The sequence below is a fragment of the Lissotriton vulgaris genome, chromosome 11, assembly GCF_964263255.1.
Source record: "Lissotriton vulgaris chromosome 11, aLisVul1.2, whole genome shotgun sequence".
Classification (NCBI taxonomy): Eukaryota; Metazoa; Chordata; class Amphibia; order Caudata; family Salamandridae; genus Lissotriton; species Lissotriton vulgaris.
Window position 1 is genome coordinate 658,948,844 of NC_141699.1, and position 21,914 is coordinate 658,970,757.

The 21,914-nt window shown below is 40.4% G+C and overlaps 1 protein-coding gene across 3 annotated transcripts in view; it reads right to left on the reverse strand.

Moving 5' to 3' along the window:
- LOC147683298 (thiamine transporter 2-like) overlaps window positions 1–21,914 on the reverse strand; it is a 422,353-nt gene that overhangs the window by 165,188 nt on the left and 235,251 nt on the right. For all 3 annotated transcript variants that reach the window (XM_086943745.1, XM_086943746.1, XM_086943744.1), the window contains one exon: window positions 12,476–13,304. In XM_086943745.1, the coding sequence (XP_086799871.1) occupies window positions 12,476–13,304 (829 nt within the window). The remainder of the gene's footprint in view (window positions 1–12,475; window positions 13,305–21,914) is intronic.

Consider the following 21,914-nt stretch of genomic DNA (forward strand, 5'->3'; position numbering starts at 1 on the left):
TCCGGCTTGCTTGAATCCTGATGGTGCAGTGAGAAAGGGACTCATGTCTAAGTATACCCTGCCACACCTATAGTGGCCAAAAACGATTCAGAAAAGGGGGTGGTGATGAACAGAGTGTCTGAATCAAGCAGACCACTCTTACCCAGTCCAAAGATCAGGGCTTGATCCATCACCGTTATTTATCTCACTGCACCATCCCAGCTCAGAACCTGGCTATATGCAAATCAGTCTGTCCCTGGCCCAGTGCATCATGGGAACAGGGCAGACTAAACTACCAAGCCAATTCTTCACCAGAAAGGAGACAAGCTACCGGGGACCGGTTTCTGGCATTTCAGCCTTCTTCGGTCCGGCTTGCTTGAATCCTGATGGTGCAGTGAGAAAGGGACTCATGTCTGAGTATACCCTGCCACACCTTAGTGGCCAAAAACGATTCAGAAAAGGGGGTGGTGATGAACAGAGTGTCTGAATCAAGCAGACCACTCTTACCCAGTCCAAAGATCAGGGCTTGATCCATCACCGTTATTTATCTCACTGCACCATCCCAGCTCAGAACCTGGCTATATCCATCACCGTTTTTTAGCTCACTGCACCATCCCAGCTCAGAACTTGGCTATATGCAAATTAGTCTGACCCTGGCCCAGTGCATCATGGGAACAGGGCAGACCAAACTACCAAGCCAATTCTTATACTGGGAAGGAAACAAGCTACCGGGGACCGGTTTCTGGCATTTCAGCCGTCTTCGGCTTGCTTGAATCCTGATGGTGCAATGAGCAAGGGACTCACATCTGAGTATACCCTTCCACGCTTATGGTGGACAAAAATGATTCAGAAAAGGAGGTGGTGATGAACAGAGTGTCTGAATTAAGCAGACACCTCTTACCCAGTACAAAGATCAGGGCTTGATCCATCACCGTTTTTTAGCTCACTGCACCATCCCAGCTCAGAACTTGGCTATATGCAAATTAGTCTGACCCTGGCCTAGTGCATCATGGGAACAGGGCAGACCAAACTACCAAGCCAATTCTTATGCTGATCTTTGTACTGGGTAAGAGGTGTCTGCTTAATTCAGACACTCTGTTCATCACCACCTCCTTTTCTGAATCGCATTTTAAAAGTGGCGGCGCGACCAGTATCAGGATATGCACGCTAAATAATGAGCACTGCGCGTTTGGGGTGCCTTCAATGCGCGCGCGCGCGGCCGCGCAGGTTATTGGGAACAGTGGTTGCGACCCTATGTGGAATATCACCCATCGATTACATATCGAAGGGGTCTGACAATCAAGAACTTGATTAGCCCTAGCTACCCGAGAGAACAGAGACAGCAGCCAACATGGTTACACACACTTAACAAGGGCTCTTTTAAGTGTGGTGGATGTAGCATGTGTAAGCTAATGCAACATGGTATACGGAATTTTAGCTATAATGGCTGCTTGAACTTTCAGATTAAGACACACATACATTGCAATACGACCTATGTTGTTGTAATGAATCTAGGACCCTAGTGTAATTTTCCCTATTCATGCCCTTATATGGGTATACTTTATCATATCCTTATATAGGCATATAAATCACTACCATATTTGGCCTGAGCCATACATCCCAAATACGGCATGGCTACTTCCACTAAGTTCCGAGAATCAACAACGATTTCTTGGAAAAACCTGCCTTCAGCAGCTAGGGTCTTCCCCCTGCTTGAACATTAAGTTCTCCAAGAACTCCTGGCGTTTTCCAAGAAATTAGCCTTTGAGTGACGTTATTAAGTCCAAACATGTTTCAAACTCGGCACCTTCAAAGTATAAGTATGGCCAGGTTTGCCCTGTCAAAAACACAGTGGTTTTGAGCAGATCGACTATCTACTTGCCCGACGCCCTGCAGCAGCAAGTGCTGAAGGAAGCCGACCCTCCAATCTGATGCATGAGAAAGACGCTGTCTTTTCTCTTGCCGAGAAATCCAGCTTCAGTGTTTCCAGCTTACCCTTGCGGGTATCTGGGAAATTAAGTCCTGAGAGAGATGTACAAGACCTCCTTCATTCTAAAACCAAGGTACGGAGCTGATTAGACCTCTTAGAGAATTCTTGGAATAGATTCTTGGCAGAGAACAACTAAACTTAAGCTACTCCTCACTTACTTCATCCCTCGTACTAGACTTAGATTAGGTACACTGGGGTAGGCGTATTTTTAGAAGCACCAGTTGAGTACTTTTAGTCATTATTCATTACTGTATAAATTTTATACACTTTATGCACTTTTATGGCTTAGAAACCATATCATGCTTTTACAGTACTACTTTATAATACTGTGTGTATTATATGCCTTGTACTTTATAACCAGTATTACGATTGTAGCAGTTCATTTCCAATGCTTGAGAAAGAAGACTGTTGAATAAATACTTTTATTGAAAACGCCCGTCTCTCTATTTCTCAGCATCTCTGGTAAAACGAAGCATGCACGTTAGTTATCTATTGTTTCCGCGACTCTCTAGATTCGATTTCTTATTCTTGGGAAACAAAGTTGTCATGTTTATGCGGTTGTCAGAAACTAATCCCTTCTTGTTTTTTCGAGAAAGTTTCTAGTGAGCTCTGAGCTAGCTGGCACTCACTATAAAGTTTAATTATTCGGTAGAGACCTAGTAGACCTCAGTCCTACGTCTAAACTACAGTATATATTATTCCAATGCGCAGAGCCTATTGGGAATATAGGAACTACACTACAAAGTGGTCTATGCCGTAATCTGTAGATGCACTAAGGTCTACATAGGAAGCACAATTAGGAGATTAAAAGATCGCATTGCTGAACACTTCAGGGCTCTGAAGAATAGGGATAAGAGATATCCGATAGCAGTACATGCATCAGAATGCGAATTACAGGGGATACACTTATCCCTTTCTTTCCATGGGATCGAAACAGTCTTACCGGATGCCAGAGGTGATAATCGCGAATTACGATTAAGGCAAAAGGAAGCATGGTGGATCATGCAAGTACATGCGGTTGATAAGGGTCTGAACATTGAAAATGAACTTCAGTATTTTTTAGGAAATTAATCTGTTCAAGACCTCACTGTACTTTGTTTGATCCTCCACATAATTCGCGATGATTGTATTAAGGAGATTAGACAATATCCGCTTGGATTTACGGAATAAATAAAGATGATGACTGGTTTTAGGACTAGCCGTCTAACCTACTACAGTAATGTCTATAATATCTTTAATGTGTGATATATAGTTATTGATGGTTGTTGTTTCTCCACTTTATAGTCTATGTTAAACTCCTTGCTATCAAACAAGAGACGTGCACTTGGATTTAAGATAAATGTGGTTGATTATGATTTATAATTGCATTATTACCATGAGTATTCTTGTTTTGTCCATAACTACACACTTTAGACCATTATTGTTAAATGTGCCCTCTATGTTATATATTTCATTCTGTGGAGATTAACAAAATTAATTCTTTTCGATGTGGTATGTTAGCACCAATATATGTGCAGTGATATTTATAATATTGGTATTTCATTATGTGACGAGTTTTATACTATGTGAACCAAATTCAAATGAGTCATTGAATAGACAAAGTCAAGACTTGAACTTCTTATTAGACTACACAATGGCAATTTTTCTTTCTCTTATTAACCCACTTCACGCTCTTTGTTAATATTATTCTTTGCATGTGTGTGGAAATTTCACTATCGTTTTTAACATATATTTTTAATTTTGATATCGGGACATATAATTTTTTCCAGAGTGATCGTAATACACGGATGCGGTCTTTATACAGAGCCCGTCTTAAGATGGCGGCCGTCTCTAACGGCATCATAAGTCCTCTCTCTAAGTAGTGAAGGAGTACGCCCATAAATAGGACATGAAAAGATGGCGCCTTTGCGAGACGCCGATTTACACGTGCGCGCTGGAAACGCTACACTCACCGGTAAGCGCACTTTTCTGCTCTGAACGGGAGAGCCATTTGATGATAGTCCATATTACCTCACCCTGATATTAAGGTTTAACATTGGTTTTAACGTTATAGGAGAGTGATACACTTTCAGTACTACAGGTTTTTGAGACCAAGGCTTTGGATAAATCGTTCGTATAATTGTATGCGTTAAATTAACTCGACTTTTTGTCCCGTATCTATTTTGGTGATAGTTTAATGATTCAGTTTGCATATACAAGTGCTTTTAACTTCTTGAATATTGATCATAGAACTTTTTGAGTACAGATATATGGGTATTCTCCTTTATTATTGATAGGCTCGATGTCGAAACATACGAGTGGTCTTTACCTTTTGACTATAGATTATAGAGCATTTCAAGTATGGGTATATGGGTATTCTTCTTAATTCTTGACAGGTCAGATGTTGACTCTGATATTGAGAGAATACTACTAGGAGAGGCCACACATCTTCTCCATGAATACGACATAGTACAAGTGAGTTTTACACATACTTCTCAAGTCTTAAAAAGGAGGCTCCCTTGCTGTAGTTTTCCTTTTTTATTCAAAAGTGATTTTGTTCCACAGAATCGTGACAATTGGGATGGACTCTGTTTAATGATTTTAAAGTTTGCCTACTGGCTTTACTTTACTCTTTGAAACAATTAGGTGAGTTATGTTAGAAGGATGACCTTTCTCCTTTGCTTTGCATGTATAGTGTGCATGCGATGTTTGTTTTTTCTTGACATCATTCCTAATTAATAAGGTATGGTAGTTTGTGATATTCACCCTTTTCCTTCTTTAATCATGGCAGTCTACACTTCTTGCTTGACTATTAGGATCCTCTCTGGTGGTGTTTTCTTCGCTTTTTTCTTTACACAAAGATAGAATGATTTAGTGATCTATCTGCCTTTCTTCATCTGCTTCACTTTTGGTGGTTTAGATAGCTCATTGGTGGTCGGTTCTTGCTTTCACAATGACACTCAGTTTCTTTGATTTGGATTTGGTATATGTTATGTTTTGGATTGATTCACATGCAGTTTATGGTTTGATATATTGACTGTGTGTATTGTAACATTCTAGCCCTGACGAAGTCTGTGGTTGTTACCACGAAAGACGAAACACGTGTTGGCTAGGCTCGAGTGTGAATATCATCATTGAATAAGAAAAATAAATGAAGGATTCAAGAAGACTGTGTCAACTTTGATTTACTATGAACATTGATTGTTGTGGAATTTAGCTCAGGATATATCAGAGTGTTGTAATATCACTGAACAGGTCGAAGGACATCAGGATGATCAATCACCCCTAAGTCCAACATCTTAGCAACCTGTCTTGATGCACATCTAGACTTAGTACGACATCCTGAAAACCTTGTCCTTCAGTGGCAAGCTACCACCTGTATTTATGTCATGCAAACAGACAAGTGTGAATCCTGGAGTAAGCAAAATGTGATGAGTAAATCATCCTATTCCCTCTCTATAGTGTCTGTACTTTTCAGGGATAAGTTGTACCCCTTCCACAGAACCATCATTCTCATCACTGTGCAAGAGATCAGGAAGTTTTTAACTATCTTCCTTCACCTCTTCTGCCACTGTCAGCATGTTCAGTGAAAACACTCTTGAGGTGTGACTTAAGCTAGTTCACATTGAACACTCTTTGGCTTCCATGTGCCACCTGTGTTCTCCAAGTAGTTCACTTCAGAAACCTTCGGCACTGCCTTAATGGTGCACACCATTTATCATCCAAATCAATTGGGCAAATTAGCTTCAGCACCAACAACCCCTCACCCTTTTGGTACCCAATCAACATCGTTTTCTGATCATACTAAACCTTCATCATCTCTTGACTTGCTGAAGTTTAGCCTTCGTCTTATTCATGTATAGTGCCTTGAACTTGCTAAGGCCAATCTAGTATTCCACCTCAGCCTTTTGAGGTAACTTAGAAGTTTCTTCCCACTGCTCTCTGACTAATGTGAGTGGATCACAAACATTCCTGTTGGAAAATGGCCCTCTCTGTTGCCTTAGGACCCTGAAACCCTTACCACTGCTGACCAGTGCTAAAGGGCATGTGCTTCTTCCCTAAACATAGTAAGATTGGTTTATCCACATTTGGTATATTTCATTTATCTATAAGCCCCTAATAGAGTATACAACCTGTGCCCAGGGCCGGTAAATTAAATGCTACTAGTGGGCCTGCAGCGCTGAGTGTGCCTCCAACACAAGTAGCCCTTTAAACATGTCTTAGGCCTGCCACTGCAAAGCCTGGATGTGTGCAGTTTTATTGCACTTTAAACTTGGCATTTAAAGCCTTTTGCCAAGCCTTAAACTCCCATGTATTACACATAAGTCATCCCTAAGGTAGGCCCTAGGTAGCCCATAGGGCAGAGTGCTGTGAAAGTAAAAGGTAGGACATGTACTTTTAAGTTTGCATGTCCTGATAGTAAAAAACACCTATTCTCGCTTTTCACTACTGTGAGTTCTACTCCTCTCATAGGTTAACATTGGGAATTCCTTATTATACTTTAAAGCTGTAATGCCAGATTAGCAAGGAGTATCTCTGTATGTTTTATATCTTTGGATTTGACATTACTATTTTAGAAATTCCACTTTTACAAAGATGGCATTTCTCTGCTCTTAACGCTCTGTGTGCCTGCAGCCTGTCTGCAGTACATGTCTATGATGGGTGACAGCTTGAATTTGTGCATTCCCTCTAGACAGCTACACACACATGAAGGTTAGGTGTGTCTGAGTGCCCGTCTTCAACCTGATGGCTCATCCTGGGCAGGATGGGAGGGTAGAGCTGACACACCTGAATAGGCAGTGTCCTGTCCCCACACAAAGGGCTGATTACCCCTGTAATGAGTCTGGAGCCAGGGCTAGGAAGAAAGGACCTCTGTGCACTTCAAATACCCTTCTTTAAACTCACCCCTACTTAAAAGGCACAACTGGGTATAAGTATTGGGTCTCTAACCTCACCATATAAAACACTTCCGGACCTATAAAGAACCTCTGTCAGAAGAACTTCTGTGCTGCTTTTCTGCGGTGCTGCCTTGCTGCCTGCTGCTCTCTGACCCTGCTGAGGGAGAGATAGACTCTGCCTTGAATCCAGAGTGATCTCCAAGGGCTTATTGATTTGCCTCCTGTTGCTTGAGACTCAAGGAATTCAATGTATCATCACCTGTTCCTGTGCCTTGTCTATTGGAAGTGGACCTGGGTGCGTTCTACAGTGAAATCGACACATCTCCAGTCTGTGTGCGCAGAACCATTGCAAAGTATGTTGTAGGAGCAGAATTGGCACATCGCAGTCGGAACCAGCACACTGCCTTAAAAGACCGACACAGTGGAACCAATGCATCTCCGCCACTGCAATGTGGGATGATCGATGCATTCCCTCAACTGTGTGAAGAAACCCAGCTAATCGTCTATGGAACCAACATATCTCGCCTCAGTGCACCGTCTTCAGAACTGACTTATAGCTGCCACTGCATGAAGGGATTCAATGCATTGCCTTGACTGCAAAATCAACACAGGCCCAACGCTCAACTGCACCCCGCATTTCGCTGTTGTGACCAAGATATAGGTATTGTATTTAGCGGCCTGCATGGCTCCTGTATCTGGCCCATGTTCCATTATGGTTGGCCTGAATTCTTGACTTAGCCTCAGTCCAGCATGACCCAATAACCCTGATAGGAGCTCTTTGCTTCTAAGAGCTATTTTACTTTTTCCTTTAAAAAATTCATATCTTGACTACCAATTGGATTTTTGTCATTTTGGTCTTGTTTTATTTATAAAATCCATATCTATTTTTCTAACCTGGTGCGTAGTCTTTTTGTGGTATTTTCATTGTGTTACTGCATGTTATGTTGCACAAATACTTTACACATCGCATCCTACGTTAGGCCTGACTACTCATCAGTGCTCTCAGTGCTAAACTTCCAGAGAGTGAGCACATGATAATTTATGGTGTGTGACTGACTTACCCTGACTAGAATTGAGGTCCCTTCTTGGACAGGGTGCATACCTCTGCCAACTAGAGACCCAATTTCTAACACTGGCCCGACAGAAGTTCTAATGGGCTGAACGCAACTGCCTTCTATTAAATTTCTTTGCAGGCGAAGAGACATGGCAGGAGATAATCTCACTTCCTCCTGAAGTTCTTTGGAGGAGTTCCCATCCTGCTCTTAGGGTCTTATTAAAACCTTTCTACCAACCATTCGCAGGTGTTATGTTATGGAGAAGTGGTAGGCTACACCAGCTTGCTCCCACATTTTTTAACAGGAAAGAGGAGATACAATTTGTTCCCTGGTTGCAAATGTCTTAGGATATCTGACTGTTGAAAAGATTCATACCTGTGCCTTAGCTGTTATCCAACTGCTTCTAGATACCGAGTGGCAGGATCAACCACAACTAAAATATACTTGTTGACTGATGCTTAAGGGGTGTCAAGCAGACCAGCAATGTCAATGCCCACCAGGTCGAATGGAACAGCTACTGGTGTCAGTGGCACTATTGATGCATTGCTCTTAGGCCCTGATTCATCTCTCAGAAGACAAGCAGGACAGGTTCTAGAGATCTTCTCTGCATCTCAGTGTATCCTTTTCCATTAGAGCAAAGAGTCCAACCTCTTTTTTATGCTCATGGGTCCTCCTAAGGGCATATTTTGGGCCATGGACAACAGGAAATTTCTGTGCACTAGGTGAATTGTAGGCCAATTTCAAACACCAGGCTCATCATTCAAAGGCTCAGCATTTAGTGTTTTGATCATCCCAGTCAACATAATACCTTTCAATCACTCCCATGCTGAGGATTGCCTTGGTTTCTTTCAAAGTTCAACAAGTGTATGACTCTCAAACTATTTATCTTTTCATACAAATTTTAAATTAAAAGTAAAAGGGGAGTGTCCTGAAAAAGGTATGTTGGCTGTAGCACAGCCAAATATGCAGAGTGACATTAGATGGAATATGGTGACCCCTTAATTTAAATATTGTTTGAAAAGAAAATATTAATCAATGAATTTGACTGTAAACAAAATCTGGTAAATTTTGTACAATTGGTAGTACAGAAGTTGTAACTTATTTGTAGATTATACTAACAAAGGTTCTCCCAAGAACTATATAAAATTCATACAGCTATTTACTAGGACAAGTATAGGAGCTAGCGTTTGTGGTACAGCTAGAGCTCCAGGAGATACGTTTTCTAACAAGTAACTGTGTCAGAAAGGTAATTTGGATGCCACATTGAGTATATGAGGAATTGTTTGGGTCGTGTTACATGTGGTTGAAACTATTCCTATCGGATTGCTGCTCTAAATAATGATTGAAATAAAACATGCTGTGCATCGTGGAGGATTGATGTGAAACACATTTTTTTCCGTTATTAGATAAATGGACTGGTTGACCTAGATAGATGTGATGATTAATGTTTTGTTCAATATGACACAGTATGAGTGCTTTTGAAAATGAACAATAAAAAATAAATAAAAAAATAGATGTGCTAGGAATTTGTAGGAGACATTTTTGTGAGGAAAGTAAGTTATGTCAATCAGTCATTCATCTTTATTCAGCTTAACCAACCATAAAAAAAATACAAAAGGACATTCAATGCATCTGGAACACTGACATCTGATTCCGGCATAGGCCAATTAACAATACTCTAACGTTATATTCTTTACTAAAATTCATCCGCTGGGTCACAGATGACTTCAAATGTCAATATTCCATAGGTAAGCAGACTTTAAAAACATTACGAAGGTGAAATTTGAATCAAGTCTGTTCCTACGTTAAGGTGCTTTTCTAGTGGCAGCTGAGTACGCCTCCAGAATTTCCAGGTAAATTCAAATCCATAACCTTAAAATGCGCACATTTTCAAAATTCAATAAAACAAAGAAAACCACCTGAGTTCAATTTGTGGTTCCATTAAAATTTCCAAGTGCACTATCACAACGTGTGGCCAATTTAAACAGTATGTAAAAAGACAATTCATTAAAAAATACCAGGGTCATGCGACTCTTTGTATACAGTAAATTTGGCGAGAATGCTCAAGGTTTTATTACTCATATCTTTTTCTGATGGCCAATGATACTTTTATATAGTCGGCTACTCCATTACAAATATCGGGGGTGGCTAATGAATACAAAAAAATTAAAACCGTCAGTATATGTAAAAGGGTGGGTTTTCTTTAACAGTTATGTCTAATAATATGGAGCATTAGTTTAGGATTTTTTAAGAAAATGTATTTGATTTTGGATTTAGAGATATGTGAACATTATACAGAATTGGCAAATGCATTACCCTAAATGGATTTGGTTTCATTGAAATTGTTAAAAATAGGAAAGACCACATGCATGAGAGCAAAAAAGGCAGGTATAGTGTTTTGAATAAGGTAAAAACCGCAGAATAAAAGTAAAGAGAAAAACTTTAAGGATGCTACATTGTGCATAGGAATTCCTTTCAACCTACTTTCAGCCTAATTTGCCAAGTCCGATTGGAGAAATACTGTAGTGACTGTAGGAAGCATCAAAAAAGAGAAGCTATAGTGATTTCCAGCATATGGGACCACTTTAAGGAGACAAGTCTTTGTATGTTTTGAAACTGGACTTTTTACATGGAAATATATTCTTAGAACTTGATGTTTGTGCAATATAGGTGTTTATCTTTATATTTCTGTAAATATGGGGTGGGGAATGAATTTTAGGATTACAAATGTACATAAAGTATGCTATAAATCAGATATAAATTGTAAGTATGTTAGTTCTTATAAATATGAAGGATAAATGTATTAAGATTGATTGGAATCATGTTGTGGAGGTTTGAATATTGAATATATTGCTCCCAGAACTACATATAAGATTGACTTAAAATTTTGAAGACAATCATCCTTGACAGTGTCCATTGGTTGTGCAATAGAAATGACCCTAACCAATTTCCACCAGTATGCAAATGCTATGGAAGGCATAGAGACCTAGATCTTGCCTGTAATCTTTACAGTATGGGGCTTATTTATGAGAGCCCTGCATCACTTTGCGTGACGAAGGGCTCTCATAAGGGTTTATGAAGCCACTCAAAGCCACCCTACATGGCTTTGAGTGGCCTCATAAATCATGAGTAAGTCGAAGCAGCGTAAATCACTGTGTCACTTTACTCTGTGCCCGGGAGGCATTCCATTGGTGTTGCAGTGGGTTTTCCCACACCAAACCCAAGACATTTAATGCTGCCACAGATTTATAAAGTGATGTTAACCGGGCAAAGCATTAAATTGTACAATTCCTGAGGTGAGACATAACAAAGATAAATATGTTAATTTCTCCTATTTTATCCTCTTTCATTGTGCGCTGAATTCTGCAGCACACAAAAGAAGAGTTAAACACCTCGTAGGATTCTTTTTGTGCAGGAAGGAAGTTTCAGTTTCTCTAGGAGTATCGACAAAGATTTAAAATTGGTAAATCAAAAATAACATAATATTTTATCTAAAAAAATGAAATTTCTCAGTAAAGTCAATGTGCATTTATAATGGTCTCACTCGTCATCTCCCTGTGAGCACCATGTTGATAAGAAACCTTTTGAATTTGGGGGCATATTTACAAAGAATTGGCGCAACATAGCTCAGCAAGCAAACTTGATGTGCTGTGCTGTGTCACCTGAAGCAAGAAGAACTGCGCCATATCTTCAAAGAAATACTGCAGTTCTGCTCTCTCCGTTCTCTGGAACTCTTTGGGGTGCTAGTGCCAATGCAGACACTCCTGTGCCATAGCGCAACGGTGTATGCATTGTTGTCAGGATTATTTTTGTGCAGGTAGGGGTAGCTACCGGTACAAAAATAATCCTTTGAGGGCAAATCATCTTTGCACATGTGCTGCAGAATGTAAGAAACCTGTAAAGAGGAAATAACAAGGAAAAACAAACATATTTCTCCTTGTTACGCAAGCCTCAGGCAGGCACACAGTTTTGGTGCAAACCTGTGTCTATATCTCTTTGTAAATATGGCGTTGTGTCAAAATCCATAGATAAAGGCACACTAACACCCATGCACCACCCATGGAACTCCAGCAATGTGCTGTGTTGCAGTAATTTTTCTTACAAAGCCATGCAAATAGACTTTTGCGTGGCTTTGCAAGTACCAAATAGTATTTTTTATCGGAGCTACATCAAAAAAGTGACTCAACTCAGATGCAAAATCTTAATATATCATGTGTGTTTGTAAAGCATACATTCACCCAAGGGTATCTTGCCACTGAATAACAGATTCTTATTGTAATCCAACTAAATGGTACTCATTTTGTCACCCTCAGAAGGATAAAAGGCCAAGTGAGCCTGTTGGGATATGAATCTGTGTTCATGTGGTCGAACACAGGCCCCTACAGTGGACACATTAGTCCACAAAGCCACCAGAGCCAGCAAATCTTTGTCAATCTGGTCCTTTGTTTACACAGAAAATTTACACAGGTCCCTCGGCATCATTCCATTTACCCAAAGAAACAAACGGGTAAATCCCCTTAATACATCACTCCCAAATGAAATACTGGCTTAACTTCAATGGTAAGTTAACTTACCTAAAAGTGTTGAAAGAGCTTCAACTCCACCGTTGTATATGGTGGAGTTTTGTGATGGTTCGACGTGTTCCCAAAGAACCTGGACGTAGTTCAAAACCTGATTATAGCCAGCGGTGGCCAATGCCCACCACAGTGACCAGTATACGAGTTGCTTTGTAGAGTAACAGTCTTTTAAGTCTATCAGCAACTGTAGAAGCACTCGAAAGAAATGTCTGGGGCTATTGCTATGGAGAATGTCCGGTTCTGACAGCTTTCCAGCACTGACTATTTCTGCTGGGGAGAGATTATCACCATGGCTCCCTTGATCTTCAGTAGTAGGGGGGTGAGAAGGCTTGTCATCAATTTCTGCTGTTTCTGGTGATTCTTTTGACAGTTTTTTATGGAAGAACATACTTCTCTTGGGCATAGGGAGAAAAAGTGAGGCTATGAAAGCCACGCCTACTGAGCACAAACTTATTACATTTAAGTAAAAATATGACACACCTCCTAAAGACACCAGAAGTTGTCCTATCACTGATCCAGCTGTGTAGCCAATCAAGGAGATGCTTCTGCAGTAGCTCGTTACTCTCTGATAATGATCAGAACTGACAACACTGTAAATATAGGCATAGTAGGCTATCTCAGTGGCTGTAGCTAGGCCATAGACAAACTCCAGCACCTGCATGGCAGGAACTCCGCTGGCAAGTAACAAAATCAACCACGCAGTTATGAAGCTAATTCCCTGCAAAATAATGATGGGCTTGTATCTCAAATAGTCAGTAAGCAGAAATACAGGAAATAACAGCGCCAGATAGGAATATGTCCAAACCGGAAATATCTGATTTGTAACCTGTTGAGGAGATAATAAAGAGATGTATTATGATTTATTCAACATGTTTGTGAAATGTGTGTAGCACACACATACATATATCAAACACATCTAACACTATTGTATACACGAAATACAGATATAGACAGACATTAGTGCCTTCATTCACAAGAACACTCACACAAAAATATACGCAACAGATCCACGCAAACACTAAACACAAGGAGTAGACAGGTGCATGATTACCCCAACATATCGAAAGACAAAAATATCACATGAACTACATACACCTATCCTACATAGACCTAACCATTACACCGCAAGCTACGTATAGAGGTACTTATTTACAAGCTCCTTGCACCACCGGTAGGTTATTTTTTTTGCATATTAAAAGTGACGTACCGATGGCACAAGGGGCTTATAAATAAGCCCCACAGTTAGTAGATGTGGAGTTAAGAATCATAAACGTATACTTACCTTGATGCTGTAGTGTTTGGCAATGTAGTGGAAGCAATATATTAGAAAGCTGATCTTAATTACCTTGATATAAGGTAATACAACTAACACACATATATTGTATAGATGTACAGAGAAAAACACACACAACTTGTACTCATGCCCATAAACAAACATACAGCCTACAACCTTAAACAAACACCAAACACATATGCATGCACACCAGCCACACTTCCACCAAACATGCCCATATCTGTCAAACACAGACACACAGGCATAAACACACATCTCATTTGTACATTCCACATTCACTTACATTTCTACAAAAATCTCTGCTTAACAATAGTATGCTGCCTGTTACAAGAACATGTTTGAGGTTTCAAATGGAGTAGCCAGTTGTTCCTCCATAGTCAATTAATGAGGATAAGGCTTATGAACTGAAGATAACTGAGGAATCCCCAGGCTTCTGAGAATTCAGGAATGTCACTAAAGTGTGTTGAAAAAGGGGATCCAAAAAAGAACAGTCCTTTCTCATGTGGAGTCACCCTCCCCCCAACAAAAGGGAGTAATGCATATGTTTTCTTAAAATGAACTAAAGTTGTGTTCATATTTCTGCAATATTTAGTGATTCATAATCCTAGTACATGATATATAGTAGTGTTTTGATAAAATATCCAGTTGTAAATATCGGGAAGCAGAAATAAAATATTGTGATATATAAATATCGTAGTGAAAGAATAACGTTGACAAGAATACCGTTTTTTGAGGTAAGTAATATTGTTTTAAATTATATTATTTTCAGTGATACAGTGGTTACAAATATTGTCACTATATCATTTTAATGTGCTTTAGTTGCTATATTATTTTATGTGCTACTATTGTCCATATATATATATATTTTTTTTAAATATAGCATGCAATTTTAGGTGATTTTGAATTATTTTAGTATATCATTTTAATTTATAGTGTTGCAGTGGTTTGTTGGATTTGAAGGGGGATAGGAAGTTAATTAGGTAATAATTACCTGTTTAATAAATGTTATTTAATTATATGAGTGATATTTATTAAGTAAATTATTTAATACTGATTTATTTTTGTTATCTGTTATTTGTATGCTGTTAGGTTGGTATGGGTATGGGGGAAATGATTAACTAACACCTCTATTCTGCCTCTTTTAGATTGTTTCTCACTTTTATCCTGCCAATTTCTGCTCATTGCTGACTGTTATTTTGTCTCTTTCTGCTCATTGCTAACCTTTATTCTGCAAAGAAAGCAAAACAGAGAGCACTCACACACTCATTTACAGACCTATTTCATGCACCATCTCCCAGACCCACTCAGACTCTTATGGACCCACTCTCAGACCCACTCTGAGACGCACACAACCACTAATAGACCCACTCAGACATTCATGCACCCACTCGGTCACCCACTCAGAGACTCACTTACCCAACAACCTACCTATACACCCACTCACACACCCACTCTCAAAGGGTCCAGGTTACAGTTAGACTAATTCACTGAAAAAACAAAGGAACTTTATAATTAGGAAATAGAACTGAACAAAGAGTAAAAACTCACAGGAAAAAACAACGGTTACAGGGACGTTATAGTTAGAAAATGGAATTTAAAAAAACCTTGGAAATTCTCTGAAAAAAACAAGGCTCACATTTCACTCGTACAAAACTAGAGAAATTCAGCAGTAATACATTCTTGAGCTGTCTATGACTTATGCACTCGCAATGCACCGCTTATGACCTCACACATTACATCACTCATGAAATGGTCAGTGAGATCACTGATGACATCACTGATGACTTCATCCAGTGAGTGTAATTTTTTTCTAAAAGTTTATGATTGTTAAACATATATAATAAGCTATTACAAAAGGCAAATTACTATAGTAGGTGTACAACTAATGAGTGATACTATTTCTAACATATGTTATGTGAGTGGCTGTGTATGTATCCGTGTGTGAGAAAATGCTTGAGTGGCTGTATAGGTGTCATAGAATCATTTATATTTTGATGGGTTTTTTGTGCATGCATATCTATATTTCACACAAAAAACAAAGTTTACAGGGACATTATAGTTAGGGTCAGATTTACTCATACAAAACCAGAGAAATTCAGCTGTGATAGATACCTGAGTTAACTATAACTCGTGCCCACACAATGCACTGCTTATGACCTCACATATTACATCACTCATGACATGGTCAGTGACATCACTGATGACATCTCAAATTACAACACTAATAACATCAGTGATGATATCATCCACAGCATCTCTGACGCACTCACTCACATCCCTATAGAATACTTTATACATCTGCTGCCACTCCCATACAACCATTCACAAACCCATTCACAGAGCCATACCATTACTTACACACCCACTCACTGATTCTTAGATCTACACACACATCTACCTGCTCACTCATACTGCCACTCACTTACTAGTACAGCCATTGACTTCTCCACTCATACACCCATACAGGCACTCACAAACTGTGTGACTCAGCCATAGAACTTATCACACACCTAGACACTCACCCAAAAAGTCAATCACACAGTCACTTATGCACCAAAACAGTTACACACACACTCACGTACTCAAACAGATAGTAACACGTACTCACCTATACAGTTAGTGACAGAAGCACATACTCATCTATATAGCCACTCTCATATTCACTCAATCATGCTTTTAGTCACACATATACCCCATCACTCACCTATACTGCATTTCACTTACCCAGTTACTCACCCATACTGCCACATGCACTCAATCACTGACACAGCCATTCAGATACCCACTCACCCATACAGCTTCTCAGATATGCATACAGTACCCCATACAGCCACTGACTCACCTACTCACTCATCCATACAGGCAGTGATACACATCCTTACCCTTACACACATACACCCAGACAACCATAGAGGTAGTCACAAAACCAATCAATCACCCATATGACCATTCATGTACCTACTAACACACTCATATACCTACTTAGACATCAACTGACAGACAGATACACTTGTTTACACAACCAATCACTCCCCTATACATTCACAGAGACACCTAATCACTCACTTACACATTTAGACATGTGCCCACTGAGTCATCCATACAGACACTCATATACCTACTGATTCACCAATATACCTTAGTACATATATTTAACACTCACACTTTTTTAAAAAAAAAGTCACTGGATGATGTAATCAGTGATGTAATTTGAGATGTCATTGGTGATGTTATGAGAGATGTCACTGATAAAGCAGGGAATGGACTCAGTACGATGGCTGCTTAGTCTTCTATCTGGAGACGTGCCTGGCATGGTGGGGGGAGACAATTGATAATGTGCCTTCCTGCTATGTTTACTGGATATGTCATAAATATATTGTCTGTATAATTATTTGGGTGCTGCAATAAAAACGATGTTACAAAAAAAAAATGAGAGATGTCACTGACCATGTCATGAGTGGTGTAATATATGAGGTCAGAAGCAGTGCATTGCCGGGGTGTGAGTTATATTTAGCTCAGGTAACTATAACGGCTGAATTTCTCTGGTTTAGTGAGTAAAATCTGATCCTAACTACAACGTCCCTGTAACCTTTGTTTATTTTGAGAATTTCTAAGGTTTTTTTAGATTCTATTTGCTAACTATAAACTCCTTGTAAGCTTTGTTTTTTTAAATTAATTTCTAAGGCTTTTTAAAGCTAATTACTAACTATAACGTCCCTGTAATCTTTCTTTTTTTAGTGAATTTCTAAGGTTTTTTAATTAGCAGTCACGTTTGCCGAGTGGTGGAGAAAGGAGTATGGGCCTTCGACCAGCTCTCAGGAATTACACAGTGTAGGACTTACAGGAGGTACCAGGAGGGCTTCTTGGCCCCCAAGGCCCTCTAGAGCCAAGGGGACTTTATCCCCCAACTAGTAGTATGCAGGGAGGCATGATTGCAGAGTGGTGGAGAAAGGACATATGGCCTCTGACAATTTCTCATCAATCCTGAGGTTTGGGACTTACTGGAGGTAACTGGAGCCAGCCCTGGGGTGTGGCGGTCCCCAGGGCCGTGGAGAGCTCCTGGAGGGGGGTCTTATGGCCCCCTCCCATCTTCTGTGTAGCCCCAGAGAGTTTATTACTTCATTTGTGCTCCTGGGAGGTGGCAGTCCCAGGGGCTGCGTGGGGGGGCTGGAGCCCCCACACATTATTTTGAAATATAGCCCCGGAAGGTGGCGGTTCCTGGGGCTGCATGGGGGGCTGGAGCCCCCAGACATTTAATTTAATATATCCCCAGGAGTTGGCGATCCATGGGGCTGCTGGGGGGCATGCCAACGCTTTTTTTTTTTTGGTGTTGAACTCCGGGGAGGTGGTGTGTCCCCTAGGCCACGCGGGCCCTCACATTATATTTTTTAATTGCCTCCAGGACCTGGCCCACCCAAGGGCCTAATTAAATGACACGCAGCAACCCACACTTTGGTTTTTAAAAAAGGTTAGTGGGTTTCACGGATCCAACGCGAATCCCGCCTAAATTGTTTTTAAAAATGCTTTTCTGTCTCTGGGGGTCCTTGTGGGATCCCTGAACAGGCCTAGGGGGCCATGGTGTTTCTACCCTGCCCCATCTTCTTTTATGTTTATGTTTTGTCTTGTGATTTGGTTCAACTGAGTCACAAGATGGCTGCCAACACTTTCTGGTTTGAAATGTTTGCAGCCAATCAGACCTCAGTCATGAGATTGGTAGGGGTCAAAGATCCACCATGGCCACAGGTGTAAATCTGAGAAATCTTAACATTTAACAAAAGGATTGCTTTCTGGACCAAGAGCTACCTTTTTGCCAAATTTGTTGCAATTCTGTTTAGCAGTTTGGGCTGTAGTTGTGTCTAAGGTTTTCTATGGAAATTAACATAGAGAAAACGCATTTTGGGACCACTCCTTTTTCTCGCTCCCCCACTTAATGAATCACCCTGAAGTTTTGAACATTTTACGAAGATTTGTTAAACAATTTTAAAGTTATTGGCAAATCAAAAACAGATTTTTAATAGAAATCAGGTCCTAACTTTTACAAATATGTTTCCTTTGGGTTTGTGGATTAGCAAGCATACATCCTGGCCGCTGGCGGTGCAAGGAGGAGGCGATACCACAAATGTCTATTTAACAAAAAAAAAGCATGTTTCTCCTCATCTAGAGAAAACCTGCACTCAAATTCTTTGTGAATTTCCATTTTATTTACTGGCAGCACACATTAGCAGGAAGGCGTTTCGGCTGTATTCATAGCATTTGTCAACCTTGAAGCGCATATTTTCTCCCACATTCAAATACCCCCCATAGGTGTTGATTGTTTCATTAACATAGAAAAGTTACTTCTGTTTTCGTGATCTTTCCAACTATTAAGAATCACAATATTATTATTTAGCAGTCACCAGTAGTAAAGCATAATTAAAACCATCAACATGTTGCTCAGCAGTTCTTGCAATATAAGATTTCCAAAATGTAATTGTCATGCTTTCCAATTTCCCTGCTGGCAATGTGTGCACTGCGCTTTCCACGTGAAACTATGAGTAACCTCGCTGTTCTCGTCACATCATTGCATTAAGATGCTGGTAGCCTTTCCATAATGCTTTGTTCATTTTTACTAGCGTGCAGGTAAATATTCATTGCCATTCAAATGTCTGCTGCTAGCCACACACCTTATTTTGTTATAGCAGTGATTTAAACATTCTTGACTTTCACAATTTCCAGTGTTACACAGCAGGGCTCACCTAGCTTCTTTCATATGTGAGGTTTTACTTTGCAAAACAAGAACTAGCAGTTATTGCCATGGTTCCTTGAAATCACTGCTCAGCCTTCATCTTCAGCATTGCCTGGTGAGCACTCCCAACGCTTTGACTGCATGCTGCTACACGCAGACATCGAAGGAGTTTTTCATGTCGGGGTGCCCTCCACGTAGAAAAAGATGAAACAATATCAGCTCAAGCTCCGGAGGTAAGCGTGCTGTGGGGGATCCAGAGGGCTATCCAACAGCTCTGCGAGCCCCGCAGGAATTGCCAATGCATGAACACAAGTGGGAGTCCGCGTTTAACAATCTCCTCAATTACGGAGGCTTTGTCAAATGGCGTAGTGCTACTTTCTGAGTGCTCGATTGGAGCACCTCAGCATTCTTTTCAGCAATGTCAGATGAAGAAGTTGAGGCAAGACTGAGAACAGGCTGAGAACAGCTGAGAGGGTGTTCAAGAAATTGACCACACAAACTTGAGGAGCAACTACAAAGTTACCAGCAAACAGTCCAAACCAAGCAACATTTCAAACCATCTGCAATAAACTTTAAGGACTAACTAAAACAGAAATCTCAAATTGGTGGGAGGTTCAGTCCCTGAAAATATATGTGGAAGTGGGACAAGTCCCTAGGGGACTAAGCATAATGATTACCCCAAGGCATAATAACCCACATCCAGAACTAATTAAGGAATGGGCAAAGCTCAATGCTGATAGCTCCAGAAAAACAATCATGCTTTTGATCAAATATGCATCCATTGGCAGGGACAACATTATAACACAAATTATGGAATTGACAGACCAATTACAAGCACACACTGCTGCAAGTAAATTTTCAAAGGAGAAGAAAGCAAGACTGAAGAAATACGAAGGAATAATAACAGCAAGGAAAGCATATACATTTCAGAAAGACAGAAGAGACTATGAGAATCGAATATTTATGCATGTGCTAGTTATTTCAACATCAGAAAAGAAAGATTTGAAGCAACTCACAGAGTAGACAAGACATCACCCTAAATGACCTCAGTTCAGACACTGGTTCTGAATCAGACCTTGAAGGATCTATTGACAGAAGTGGGGGAATTACAAGTGTGCAAGATGAGTTTTGTTTTTTAAGGTTGGGCTGAATCACAAACCATGACCTCAGCAGCAACAAAGAAGAGGCAGGGGTTGGCGAGGAGGGGTGGCCAAGGGAAAAAAGGAGACAACTCAGCTGGGTGACAAGAAGGAGCCACAGCAAGAAATAAAGGAATCCAATATGGTAATCATCTCACTAAAAAAAACATTGACAGTTGAAGATAAAAAAATCCTTGGGTTCGGTTTAACGTATTGCCCAACTGCCGGCTTCAATTATGAACAAAGTAAAATAGATCTTTATGTGTTGATTCATAAGATGAAACTCAGGAAATAATTTCAATTCCAACTAAAGAACATCAAAGGGCTATCTGAAAGGTTCATGCTACGCAAACCAAATGATGGAAGGAATGCTGAATAAATCATGCGTTAGCCCCCAGTCAAGAGATCTGGGTTAAATCCATTGTTCTTTTGCTCACCATGCCACCCCAGTTTTTAGACCCAGCCATGCTCAAATCAGTCTTGACCCTGTGCCTCATGGGAACAGTCCAGACCTAACTGGCAAGCCACGTCCTTCCTGGATTGTAAACAAGCATCTTGGGACCGGTTTCTGGGTATTACCCTTCATCAGCCAGTCTAGCTTGAATCCAGTGGCACAGTGAGCAAGGGACCCACGTCAAGGCACACCCATCCCACTTAGGGTGAAAAGTGCTACGCAAACAAATGATGGAAGGAATGATGAAAAAAATCATACATTCACCCCAGTCAAGAGATCTGGGTTAAATCCATCGTTCTTTTGCTTACCATGCCGCCCCAGTTTTTAGACCCAGCCATATGCAAATCAGGCTTGACCCTGTGCCTCATGGGAACAGTCCAGACCGAACTGGAAAGTCAGGTCCTCCCTGGAACAGACACAAGCATCCTGGCACGGGTTTCTGGGTATTACCTTTCATCAGCCAGGCTAGCTTGAATCCAGTGGCACAGTGAGCAAGGGACCCATGTCTGGGCATACCCATCCCTCTTAGGGTGAAAAGTGCTACGCAAACTAATGATGGAAGGAATGCTGACTAAATCATACATTCAACCCCAGTCAAGAGATCTGGGTTAAATCCCTCATTCTTTTGCTCACCATCCCACCCCAATTTTTAGACTTAGGCATATGCAAATCAGTCTTGACACTGTGCCTCATGGGAACAGTCCAGACCGAACTGCCAAGCCAGGTCCCTCCTGGATCGGATGATTTAGGCCTAGATCTCTGTACTGGGGTGAATGTATGACATTGTTCTGCATTTTGTCGATTAATTGTTCTTTTTGCATTTG